This window comes from Strigops habroptila, chromosome 3 (genome assembly GCF_004027225.2).
Source record: "Strigops habroptila isolate Jane chromosome 3, bStrHab1.2.pri, whole genome shotgun sequence".
NCBI classification, from domain to species: domain Eukaryota; kingdom Metazoa; phylum Chordata; class Aves; order Psittaciformes; family Psittacidae; genus Strigops; species Strigops habroptila.
Window position 1 is genome coordinate 4,515,393 of NC_044279.2, and position 12,128 is coordinate 4,527,520.

Consider the following 12,128-nt stretch of genomic DNA (forward strand, 5'->3'; position numbering starts at 1 on the left):
AGTGGCTGCTGCTTCCTCCTATTGTGTCTCGGTATGAGCTGCCCGAGTAGCTGCATACTCAGGCTAAGAATAGTGCAGACCCCAGGGTTTTGGCCTCTGCATCCTGCCTGTTGGCTTCTTTCCTGCATGGGGCTTGGAAAAAGCCTGGGAAAGGGTGTGTCCTTCAAAATAGGTTGAAATTGTGTTATTGGAGACTGTACAGCTATAAATAACATGGAGGGTGGGCAGCGGAAGAGCTTCTGTTTCCTGTCTGGTACAGTAGTGCTGGGTCCTCTTCTGCAAAGACCAGAAATGAAGTCCTGGTCCTCTCACTAGCATGATGTTGCTCCAGAGATGGGCTTTATAGTAAGCAATTTAGGCCTTCTCTTAAAAGCAGGTAACCAGTTCTGGGCACTGCAGCCTTCATTTTTGGTGGACCATTCACAGTTTAAGTATATTAAAACTTCAGCACTTTCTCTAAGTACTTCAAATACCAGGTTCATTTTCAGTACGCATCCTCTGAGGCTTGTCACTGAGCTCAGTGGGGTCAGGCTTGCATCTCCTCTAAATCAGGTCCTAAAAGTTTTGTCTGTTGAGTTGACATCTCCCTTACAAACCTCAAACTGTTGAATCCTTTGATTGCAGTAAGATTTATCAAGGAGATGGTCTGACTCTCAGCCAAGCACACTTAAGCTCCTCCAAGGGAACCAAGTTTCCCCCTTTAAACCTGATTTAGTAGTCAATTTTGCTAGTCCACAGCTAATTCTGCCTAAATTAGGGGGTTTATTTCCAAGAGGCACCTGTGCTGATGCATTCATCTGCAACAGAGCTGTCTGGATGCAGTGTGGTGTCAGTGGGGATGCAGGGAGGATGATGCATGCATGAGTGCTCCATCACGAATGGGGTGAGGAGCAGCACGAGGGAATCGGGTGTTTGCTGCTGTGTTTGAATTGATTGTAATAGTCAGAATTTGTTTAAAAAACAAAAGTAGACTGTGGGACAGCGCTGCTGCAGACTCGGGTTATAATATATATGATGATACCTGGGTAATTACAGGGGAGTCAAATGTGTCTAGGACAAGCAAAGCTGTCCCCTTTCTACTGCATCAGGAAAACACCATAATAAATGTCTAGCTCTTACTACTCTGAAGAAACCAAAGTGAGGATGGCTTTTATCTTCTAGTTTTCTGACTGTTTACAGATCTACAATGAAAAACTCTCCTCCCAAACTTGTTTTTTCTTTACATTTCACAAGTTCTTATTCACGTGTCCAGCTTCCACCCAGCCTGGTGGCCCTGAGGGGATTTCACATGTATATGGTCTTTATTGTCCTTGAGTGAAGAGGAAGGGCTTGGCAATGTTTTATTTCCTGCCCTGCATTTTGTCACCCATAGGCAGGGTATGTCTCTCATTGTCACTCATCCTCCTTCCCTTTCAGTTCCACTTCACAGCTTTTTATCTGCAGTAACTGGAGCCAAGTAGGGGAAGAGTGGTCCCTTATGAGGACAGCAGCTCCAGAAGGCAGGCTGGCATCTCTGTGGTGCTTTGCTCCTGTTTAGTGGGATAGATTTGGGTCCCCTTCTCCTGACTCTTAGGAGCATCTTCTTCCCACCTACCCAGCCTCTTCCTGGGATGCTTTAGACTATGGCAAGTCTAGATAGTCTCACAGCACTTCACCCCCATGCTTCAGCAAGGCTGTGTGCCTTGGAGCAGCCTGTACCCTTCAGGTTGGGCCTTGAAGGAGCTTTTGTTGTTCTAAAGGACTGTTTTTGAAGCCTTTCTGAAGGAAATGCGCTGCTACACTGTGATCTATTTTACTGTTTACATCCACCTACTTTACTATTAATTGTAATTTAAATGGACAGTTCAGGAACAGATTGCAATAGGTTCAGTGCAGGGTTGGGTCCTGCAGAAAGAACCTGGACAAGCACTCTCCATCTTCCTCCATTCAGCAGCATGTATTTCCATGGTGCTTACTGTAGCATTCTGCTCTGTTACAAGGGCCCTCAGCCATGAACATGGAGTGTTCAGCTTTATTTCATCCATCATCTCCCATCAACCTGGGAGCACTGTGCACCACTGGGTGGTTTTGTGCTGTCAGAGAGGTATTTGGCTTGACATAACACCTGAATTTGCTGCTCTTCAGAACGCAGATTGCCCTGATAAAAAGGGCAACTCAGTAAGCCACTGACACTAGCTAGAGCCTGCCTTAAACATGCTGCAAGCATCCAGGCTTTATACCACCATTGGTAGTATGAGTTGAGGCTGATTTCTCAAGCTTCCACACTTGAAGTCAATCCTGGTGCAATTGTTCTCAACCTGTAGTCAGCCTTGAGGCTCTTTGCTGCTTTTAGACTTCAAACATTTGTCTGGAAGCTTGCCTGTATTTCCACTGGCATTGTCTTTCCCTTGGAAAGATCGAGGTGGAGGGAAAGGAATCTAAAGGTTCATGTGAATTTGGCTTGCTTAATGTGTTACGAGGACTAGTTTCTTGTTTAGTGTTACTGGTTGTGAGATCCTGTTCCTAGTGATGATGTGAAAAGGCATGAAGTGAGATTGGGAGTCCTATAGAGATGTGCAGTAACGTTGCTTCCTTACAAAAGCGGCTTGCTTTACAAATGGACAAAGCTGAGAAGGAAAGCAGAGTTAAAATAGAATCATAGAATCAACTGGGTTGAGCCATAGCAGCAAACCCACATCTACAGTTGGTATAAAGCTTGAGTTGATCCCAGTAAGTGGAAACTTGTTTCGAGAAGAGCGAAAGAGACTTGAGCCTTTCTCCAGCCTCAGACAGCTAAGCCTGGGGCTGTGCATGCTATGGCTTGAAGAGGACAGGGGCACTTTGCAGTTGCTGCTCAGCCTGTTGCTTCAGAGCCGCACACTGCTCCCAAAGCACAGAAGCAGCAGTGCTGCTTCAAAGAGGACTTCATCAGCTCCTTGAGTGTTCAAAGACCTGGTGCTGCTTTTATGTGGTTTTAACATCACCCCTAACCTCTGGGTCACAAATACCAAAGGACTCTGCTGCCTCTTTAAGCTCTGGTGATCTTAGCTGGATTTGTGGTTTAATTTGGAGACAGCCTGCTGCAGCCCTGCACAGTAAATGCCCTATTAAGCAGTTAATTATTTCTCTATAATACTAGCTTTTATCTTTAATACAACAGTTTTACTGTCTCTGATAATTACACAGTCTCGGATAACTCTCTTAAATCTAATGAGGCATGACAAGCTGTGTTCAACAAGGCACGACACCATTAACTTCTTACCTCTTACTTGTCATCTTATCACACTGAATTACTGTATTTCTAGCCTGAGTGGCTGTGGATATGTAACATGTCACTTCTCATTAAGAAAATACGAAGAATCATCCCTGGTGCTCTCATGGTCAGGTTAGTGGTCAGCCTCGTGGTCTGTAGACCCCTCCAACAGCTTCTCTGCAGCATCATGCTCTTTGCCGCATGAGCTGAGCAAGTTAGGTTCAGTTCAGGTAATTCTGGCTGCTCAAACAGCTTGGTTGGTCCATGGGCCTCTTGTTTATGGGTGAGTGAAATGCAAGTGGCCCTTTGAAGGGCATCGGCGATGATAGACCTTGTTGGTGTTGATGGAAGTCATTGCTTCATCAGGGACTGTAGTGATAGGACGAGGGGTGATGGGTTCAAACTGAAACAGGGGAAGTTCAGGTTAGGTTTGAGGAAGAAGTTCTTCCCTGTGAGGGTGCTGAGGCGCTGGCACAGGGTGCCCAAAGAAGTGGTAAATGTTCCATCCCTGGCGGTGTTCAAGGCCAGGTTGGACAGAGCCTTGGATGACAGGGTCTAGTGTGAGGTGTCCCTGCCCATGGCAGGGGGTTGGAATTAGATTGATCTTAAGGTACTTTCCAACCTGAATGATTCTGTGATTCTATGATCTTGTAGTGGGATTTAGCTGGATAAGGGAAACCAGATGGTTTTTCTGTACGGGGATAGGACACAAAATGCTGCAGCAATGCCTAGTGTAACTTGACATGACTGCTGCTTCATTACTCATTAATGGCAATAGTGAATTAGGTCATTGGACTGCTGGTTTTCTATGGATTTGACAGTGGCACCAAAACCCCTCCATTTGCCTGATTGAAATCCTGGGCTATGGGGATTATCTCTTCATATATTGTGCTTTCACCTTGCCAGTAAAAGTAGTACAAAACTGTGTTTCTGAAATGTTGAGGCTCCAGGCACAGAAGTTCCTGCATCCTTCCAAGCTGGACCAGAAAGGCATTTCCCAAGGGAATGAGCCCAGGCTGTCCCTTGGGGCAGATATGCTCAAGTCCAGCTGAGCTGAGCAGGTCAGTTAATTACTGTCTAGGTATGGAACAGCAAAGAGCCCTTTGTTTGGACTGTATCCACCTAATGTGTTGGTGTTTCTTCCCAGCCTTTACTTAGCCTGCTGCTGGCTCTGCTTCTGGAGGTGGGTTTGCCTTCTGGTCCATGTATGAGTTGTGCTGTCAAAGCTGTGTATTTCCTCTCTGAGCAGGGGGAGGAAAAAGCCTTATTTCAGGCTATAACGAGAGTCATTCAGATTCCCTGTGGGTATTTCATGGGATTCCCATGGGACTAGCTACTGTGGCGTGCCTGAATTAGATCAGTTCCTGGCTCTAAAAGGGTATTTTTTTTTTTACTTTGACAGAAGCTATTTGCTTCTCTGCAGTTTAATTAACTGTAAGACTAACTAGTGAGTACAGTGTGAATCTGGAAGGAGTTGGATATCAAGTTGTGTTTCAAATTGTGCTGGCCTGATCAGCGGTTTTAGTGATCTAAACCGGACCAGAGGTGTTGTTTGTGCCCAGTTTCTCCCATGGGCAGTAAGGAAACTTGTGTCTATAGAAGCGCATCTCCTTACCCTGCTGGAGAGCATGTGGCTCCGATGTCCCTGCTTTTATCTGTGTCCCTGTCTTCATATCCCAAAGTTGTGCTGGGAAGTGTCCTCATTTGCCAAGAACTGTCAGCAGTGAAAAAAGACCCTTTGGTTGTACATTTGAAGGCAGTAGCTGATTACATGAGGTTGAGGTGGGGATGAAGAAAGAATAGCTGTGATGAGTGGGATGGCGTATGTCTCTTCTGGCTTCTGGTTGCTTTCTGAAGGAGCTACAGGGCTCCCAAGGGTGAAGACTTAGTGGTGATAAAACCTGATCATGTGTTTGGGCTTCTGCAGTCTGTGTGCTCGTCAGTACTCACTGCAGTGATCTGCCTGGCTTTGGGCAGAGCTGGGATCAATAGAAGGATTTGGTGATTGATGCTTACAATAGGTACTCCTGGGGTGGTTTCTGTAACAGGGTTGTACATTGCACGTTGATTCATACTTGTGCGTTCTGCTGCTTTCAGGCTCCTGGTTTCACTAGCTGGCACCACCAAGCAGCAGCTCTGCTCTCATACCCAGACTGTCAGGAGTTAGAGGATGCATGGAATTATTCTTTTTGTCCACTTCCCTCCAGAAACATCACAGCTCCTTATTTTTAACTCTGGATCCTGTTCAAGCTGGCAGTATGTTTGGAAACTGATTGTGGTAGACTGAAGCTGCCACACGTCTTCAGTTCATTAGCATTGGTGAGGAGGAGAATGGTTCCAGCAGCCAAGGCATGGATGGACATCTGCATCCTCTGCGTCTGTCTCAGGTTTGGAGGCAGCATGCTTGGGGCAGCAGCTGTAATGGTTATGTCTCCAGCTCTAGATAGCTGTCAGCAACCTAAGGTAGCTGTCAGCAACCTTACCACAAAGCAAGACAGTGCCACTGAATGCCCTTTACTTCTGGGGTATTTTTTCTTCTAATTAGTTAATATTAATATAATATTAGTAAATATAGTGGAAAAGCCTCTTCCACATCTGCTTGTTCCAGAGCATTGGTACCTGTAGGTTTAAAGGGAGAAGAGTTGGTGTGGTAGCTGGTGCTTTCTAAAACAGGCTGCTAGATGGAATGACATCAAAACAGTCAAAAATGGCTTCTGCATGGGATGTGGTGCTTGGTTTTTTTGCATTAGTAGCTCCTGTTTGTGCATGTAAAAGCTGGTTGAGCCCAAGGAGAGCATCAGAGCTCTGTGTCAAATTAACTAGGACCTTTTGAGGTGCTTCTGCAATGCTCAGTTCATGGAGAATTTAGGAGATAAAATCATAGAATGGTTTGTGTTGGAAGGGACCTTCAAAGCTCATCTAGTCCAGTCCTCCTGCAGTGAGCAGGGACATCTTCAACTAGACCAAGTTGCTCAAAGCCCCATCCAACCTGGCCTTGAGTGTTTTAAAGGAATGAAGAGTTGGCCTCTTTTTATCTTAAAAAAAGATAAAAAATATCTTTAGGGCGTATGGTTGGTGGTACTGAAGCCATGTGTCTCAGACCACTACTCCACAGTGGGCATGCAAGATACTGTGTAATGAGATAATGATTTAATACTAGCTGGTATGGAGCCATGCCAGCTCACAGGGGTTTTGGGATGGGCACTGGTACCTTTATGCTGGGGATGTGTGCAGGGTCTTGCTTCCTTGAAGGTCCTCTGGTCTACAAGGAGGAGATGACTATTGCACTGCTATGACCCAAAAGCTTCATGGACTCTTGGGCCATGATCATTTCACTGTCAGTACCATAATTTGTTTGCCTGGAGGAATTACTAGGGCTGGTAGGTACTGATGAACCCTCCCTAGCTTCCCTTAGATCACTTCCCATGGCATGAACATGCTGCTGCTGAAGGATGCCAGAATCGGACACCTACCTCTGCTGTGCATCCTTCTGACCTGCGGGTGCATGTTTTGGCTCTGATTAGTTGGGAGCGAGGTCCTTCAGCTTTGCTCTACTTTAGACTGGGAAATACTGAGGGTCCTCTAGAGTTCTTTGACTGCTTTTGCATTGAAGGTTGGCACTTGAGTATCATTTGTGTATTGGTTCAGCTCTGCTGGTTGATGTAACCTCTCTAATTGTCTTTGCAGTAAAACGATTTAAGGAACCAAAGGAAGAGAGGCGTCCCTGGAGGATATGGTGAGACTTTTTAATTTGGAACTTGAAAAGGCCATATATATGTAATATTATTTTCTCTTATACTGACAATCTCCTAGACCCTCTGAATATCACAGAATCACAGAATGGTTTGGGTTGGAAAGGACCTTAAGATCATCCAGTTCGAATCCCCTGCCATGGGCAGGGACGTCTCACACCAGACCGTGTCACCCAAAGCTCTGTCCAGCCTGGCCTTGAACACTGCCAGGGATGGAGCATTTACCACTTCTCTGGGCAGCCTGTGCCAGCGCCTCAGCACCCTCACAGTAAGGAACTTCTTCCTTATATCTAACCTGAACTTCCCCTGTTTCAATTTGAACCCATCACCCCTTGTCCTATCACTCCAGTCCCTGATGAAGAGTCCCTCTCCACCATCCTTGTAGGCCCCCTTCGGATACTGGAAGCTGCTCTGAGGTCTCCACACAGCTTCTCTTCTCCAGGCTGAACAGCCCCATTTGGTCATTAAATGAAATGCTCTGCTTCTGCTTCCCAAGGAAACTTCAATAGAGTAGCTGGTGTTCCCTGGAAGTAAAATTCCCTGCCTAGCTCCTCTAGAAAAGCTTGGTTTTACTGTAGGTGGCTGAACTGAGAGGTTTTGGTCCCCTCCAATCTGCTGGCACATGGACTGTCTCCCAGACAAGGTCAAGTCCTGTTCTTCAATTCAATTAACCTCTTTGGTGTCTCCTGGCCCAGCTCAGGCGTAGCCCAGGCTGTGTGTTGATGTAAGGTAGGTGGTTATCACTGTCAACTTGGACACCTCTACAAAGGATCTCTATATTGTAAGATTTATGGGCTGATGAAAGGTGGGAATATGGTTGGGATTGAAGTACAGTCAGGATGGCTTGGCAGCATGGAGCTACCAGCCAGTGCTAGTGACGAAAAGCCAGTCAGTCTCCTCAGTTTGGTTCTTCCTCTATAATAAATTGGGAATTCAGTCTAATTCCCTGTGAATGGGTGCAAACACTGTAAGTAGTTGAACACCTTCCCTTCACCTACTGCTAGTTAGGGAAACAGAGGCTGGGCAATGGAGGGTGAACTGCCTTTTGCTGCAGGCTTCTTTCACATACAGCTTCTTGAGCATCAAGAATGCATCTTGGAGGGAAGCAGATCCATGCAGGGCCTTTGCTTGAGTGACTGCTCTGCTGCTGGTGCTCCAGGACACTGATCTTCTTGCCTTTTTCTTCAAGGTTTTATGATACCTCCAAGCAAGCAATAGGCTCCCTCTTCATCCACTTTGCCAATGTTTTCCTGTCGGATCTCACTGAAGAGGACCCTTGCTCTCTGTAAGTACACAAGGTGCTTGCATTCATGTCCTACGTCTGTAAAAGGAAGAAACAAGCCTGTTGGGAAATGTCATACATGGTGGAAACTGATCTATTTGAAGGACTAAGTGGGGATAAACCATGTTGAGCTCATTTTCAGGATCTGGCTTGTCTTCTGGTCTTTGTAGTCTGATAGGGATGAAGTAGCATAACCATGCTTTTCTGATGATCAGAAATTCCTTGAAATATACTGGCAAAAAAGCTGCAGTAAATAATGCAGTGTTGTCCTGAGGAATTGCAACTAAACACAAGCCAGCTTGTGCCCAGGCAGCCAAGAAGCCAACAACATCCTGGCTTGTATCAGCACCAGTGTGGCAGCAGGGACAGAGCAGTGATTGTAATTTGGCTGGCATCAGAGCAGTATTGAGAATGCTTTCCTGTGTGGGTGAAGGCCTTTATCCAATGTAAGGATGTGGAGTTTGGATGTTCATTTTCACCTACCGCTTGTAGTCCTGTTTTTGGGCTTTCTAAGCCAGACCTTGGGCTTAATGTAGAAGTGCCACCTTTACTTCAGACCAGCCACTTCACAGCTACAAATTTAGTTTCAGAATTAACTTTATCCTGTTTTGATAAACTCCTTTAGGCTTCAAAGTGCTGCTGAAAGCCTCCTGTCCTTTTTATGTATTAAAGTGCTGCACATTGATATGTTTCCTTAAACAGACACACGTTTGGGGCTAAATATAGCCTCTGAAATGATTTATTGTTGGGTTTTTAAACAGGCACTGTTTTAAAATAAACCCTTTTGTGCTGTTGCAGCGCCCTTTGGGTTTTAATGTGTGTTTTAAGTCTCCCTGTGCTGGCTGGCTTATCATCATGAACCAGGCAGCCTAAAACTCTGCAGCCCTGTCCCTGAGCTTTGAGGCTCCTACGCTGTGTCCTGCCCAGTGTAAGCCATCAGAGCCTTGTGTTTGTATCAGAATACTCCAATTTCAGCAGCTGGAACCTGTAATAAGCTCGTCAGAGACGTCAGATATAGAAAAACTGAATGTCATGATTTCAAAAGCAGATATTGTTATTTTCAGTGTCTTTATTCAGAGGTAGGATCAAGTTGTGGAAAAGGAAATGTTCGTTCCTGTAGCTCTGTGCCTGGTATTGTCTTCACGCTGTAAAAATCTGGCCTCATCTGGCAGAAGATATTCCAGTAATGGAAAACTGGCCAGAAAACACTAGTCTGGGTGATGTTTCTTTCCTCTGGAGTTCATTAAAATACCAGGTCCTGGATTAGAGCTCGGACCATGCAATCCCCAGAAGGTCACTGCAGGTCTCCTGCTGCTGGCGCTCAGTCCAGTGAGGCTTAAATATCCAAAGCTGCAGAGCAACCCCGTCAAGCCCAAATCTCCTGTTAGGGATGGGCTCAGCTCCTGGATCTGCAGTGGGGACCCTGAACTGGAGGCTTTTGGGAACCCCACGATACCAGTTGCTGAGCCAGGACCCATCACCTTTCCTAAGACCTTTTGCCTCTCAGTCTACATATCTGCTCATAGGAGCCTCTTACAAGTAAAATGGACTATTCCTCTCCTGCTGCACAGCTTGCAGAGCAGCTGGGGTGTCCAAGAAGCTTCTATTTCCTGGTATGAAATTCCAGGAATGTTTGGTTCCGTTTCCCTGAAACGTGGGATTTCATCCTAGTAAGGACAAATGATGCTGCAAATGGAAAGCCTCCTTGTTCGGGGTAACTCTTAAGCAAGGCTAGCCCAGGAAGTATTTAATGCTGTATGAGTAAATGGGCAGTGTCAGAGAGTTGGTGGAGCCTGCTTCCTTCTCTGCTGAACAGCCTTTTAAGGTAGGAAATTACTATTAAGGCTGTAGGAAAATCCAGTAAAAGAGAAAGGAAGTGCACTTGGACTGTTAAGTGGGGTTTTCTTTTAAATCTTGGTGTGTTTTATGGATCCCTATATTGGAAAAACAAGAAAGATTTTGAATAAGAACACAACTGAAACCTGAATTTTCCTCTGCTGCCTTGTTTTCCTTAGCTACCTTATTAATTTCATTCTGGATGCCACACTGGGGATGCTGCTGATCTGGCTTGGCGTGAAGGTTGTCTCCTGGATTGTGCAGCATAAGAAGTACACATACCTGGTCTTCGGAGAATATGGTAGGTGTTATAACCATAACTGCTCCCAGCTGTGAATGGGGAGAAGAAAATGGGAGGAATCACAGTTTGGGGATAAAACACATGAGCAGCCTTATCTGTTATCCCTTCTTCAGGTTGCTCATGGAGTGTGGTAGTGATTAGTGTGGTGTTAAATGCTGGGACATCACTAGGTTGTAGGTACTTCTGTGTGCTGCCTTGCCAAGCACACTTGGGGCATAGCAGGTTAGCGATGAAAAGCAGAACATATCCTTTGGTGGATAATATAGCCCAAGACGTGCATATGATAAATTAAGTCATTTGGGGGTGGTGATTGTGACTATTGTGAGGTGTTCTCAGGGTTTTTTCCTAGACTCTTATCTCAAAACATGGAGGAGTTCTTGTATTTGCCTGGAGCTGTGGTAGGCATCGACAGTAGGACCCAACCTGGCCCCAAACCTGAGTTCTCAAATGACTTGTGGGGTTGGGGGAGTGGGGGTTGCCAGCTGATTTTTTATTAATAATAATTATTTATCATAAAAAAATGATTATTCTTTATGCATGCCAGAGTCTTGCTTTTCTCTTCAATTCCTGCCTTGAGATGGAGAAAAAGCTTCAGCAAAGCGTTTCTCAGCCAACCCCACTAGAGGGTAGCACTTCTCTTCAGAAAGAGCAGAGCCAGCTTCCAGGAGAGCAGTGCTGCTCTGTGCCTGCAAGGAAGGGGAAATTAACCCTTGGTCTGTTTTATCATAGGATGGTTTGGGTTGGAAGAGACCTTAAAGATCATCTAGTTCCAACCCCATATTTTGGTTATATATTTTATAATTTTCTATGTATTTTATATCTAATATGAAGACAAATTCAGTCTTACTAGAAAATATATCCTATTCATATCAATCATATTCCGACCTTTAAGACCTTAAAGTCTATTCTGAAGGTAGTCTTGTTCCCTTGTATTTTTAGTAGCTGGTCTGTTAATAGAGCTCGTGCAACCTGGGCCAAATGAGGATTATCATATAGACCCTACTGACTTGTGAGCTCAGGCTCATGTTCAGCATGTGTAAATGGGTCATGGCACAGGACCAGTTGAATTTGTGAGACAGCAGAAGCAGCTAGTGGGAATGAAATGACAACAGATGGGTTGAAATGATGGGACGTGGCAGGGAGGAAGAAAGTTTAAAGGCTGTAGTTGTCTCCAGAGCTGGTTCAGCACCCTGACAGCATGAATTTGGTGGGGACTACCTATTTTTCCTTAGTGGCTTCTTTCTCAGAGTGCTAACATAATACAGATGAGACAGCAGAGAATTCAGTTATTCTTGGTTCAGGGATGGCATTTTTTCCCCTTTTGAGCAGCAAGGACTCGAAGCCCAACCGCAGCCATCCCAGGGCACAGCTTCATGTGCCACGTCTGCAGTTGAGCAGAAGCAAGCATTAAAGCGTATTGACAGCTTGCTTTAACCTTGCAGGGCAGTAATGAACTTCTGTTGAGCTGTCGCTGGCCCCTTGCAAGGGCTGGCTTAGACCACAGAAACAGTTCACTCCTCTGAGGAATTCTTGCTTTCATTAATAGTAATAGAAGTTACTGCTGTCGCTTGAAGTTAGCCTTTGAATTGGGGATTCAATATCCCATCCACCAAGCGCTGCTCTTGGCATAAGTCTCTGGCCAGGGTAACAACAATGGAAAAGTTAGGTAGGAGTCAAGTGGCATGTCTGGTGCTATCCTGCTGTAGGGCTAGGGAAGGAAAACAC

The 12,128-nt window shown here is 45.4% G+C and overlaps 1 protein-coding gene across 2 annotated transcripts in view; it reads left to right on the forward strand.

Annotated features, from left to right (window-relative positions):
* The window catches only part of LOC115605644 (store-operated calcium entry regulator STIMATE-like), a 35,430-nt gene that overhangs the window by 6,506 nt on the left and 16,796 nt on the right, over positions 1-12,128 (forward strand). For both annotated transcript variants that reach the window (XM_030480398.1, XM_030480397.1), the window contains exons 2-4: positions 6,920-6,968; positions 8,174-8,269; positions 10,282-10,403. In XM_030480398.1, the coding sequence (XP_030336258.1) occupies positions 6,920-6,968; positions 8,174-8,269; positions 10,282-10,403 (267 nt within the window). The remainder of the gene's footprint in view (positions 1-6,919; positions 6,969-8,173; positions 8,270-10,281; positions 10,404-12,128) is intronic.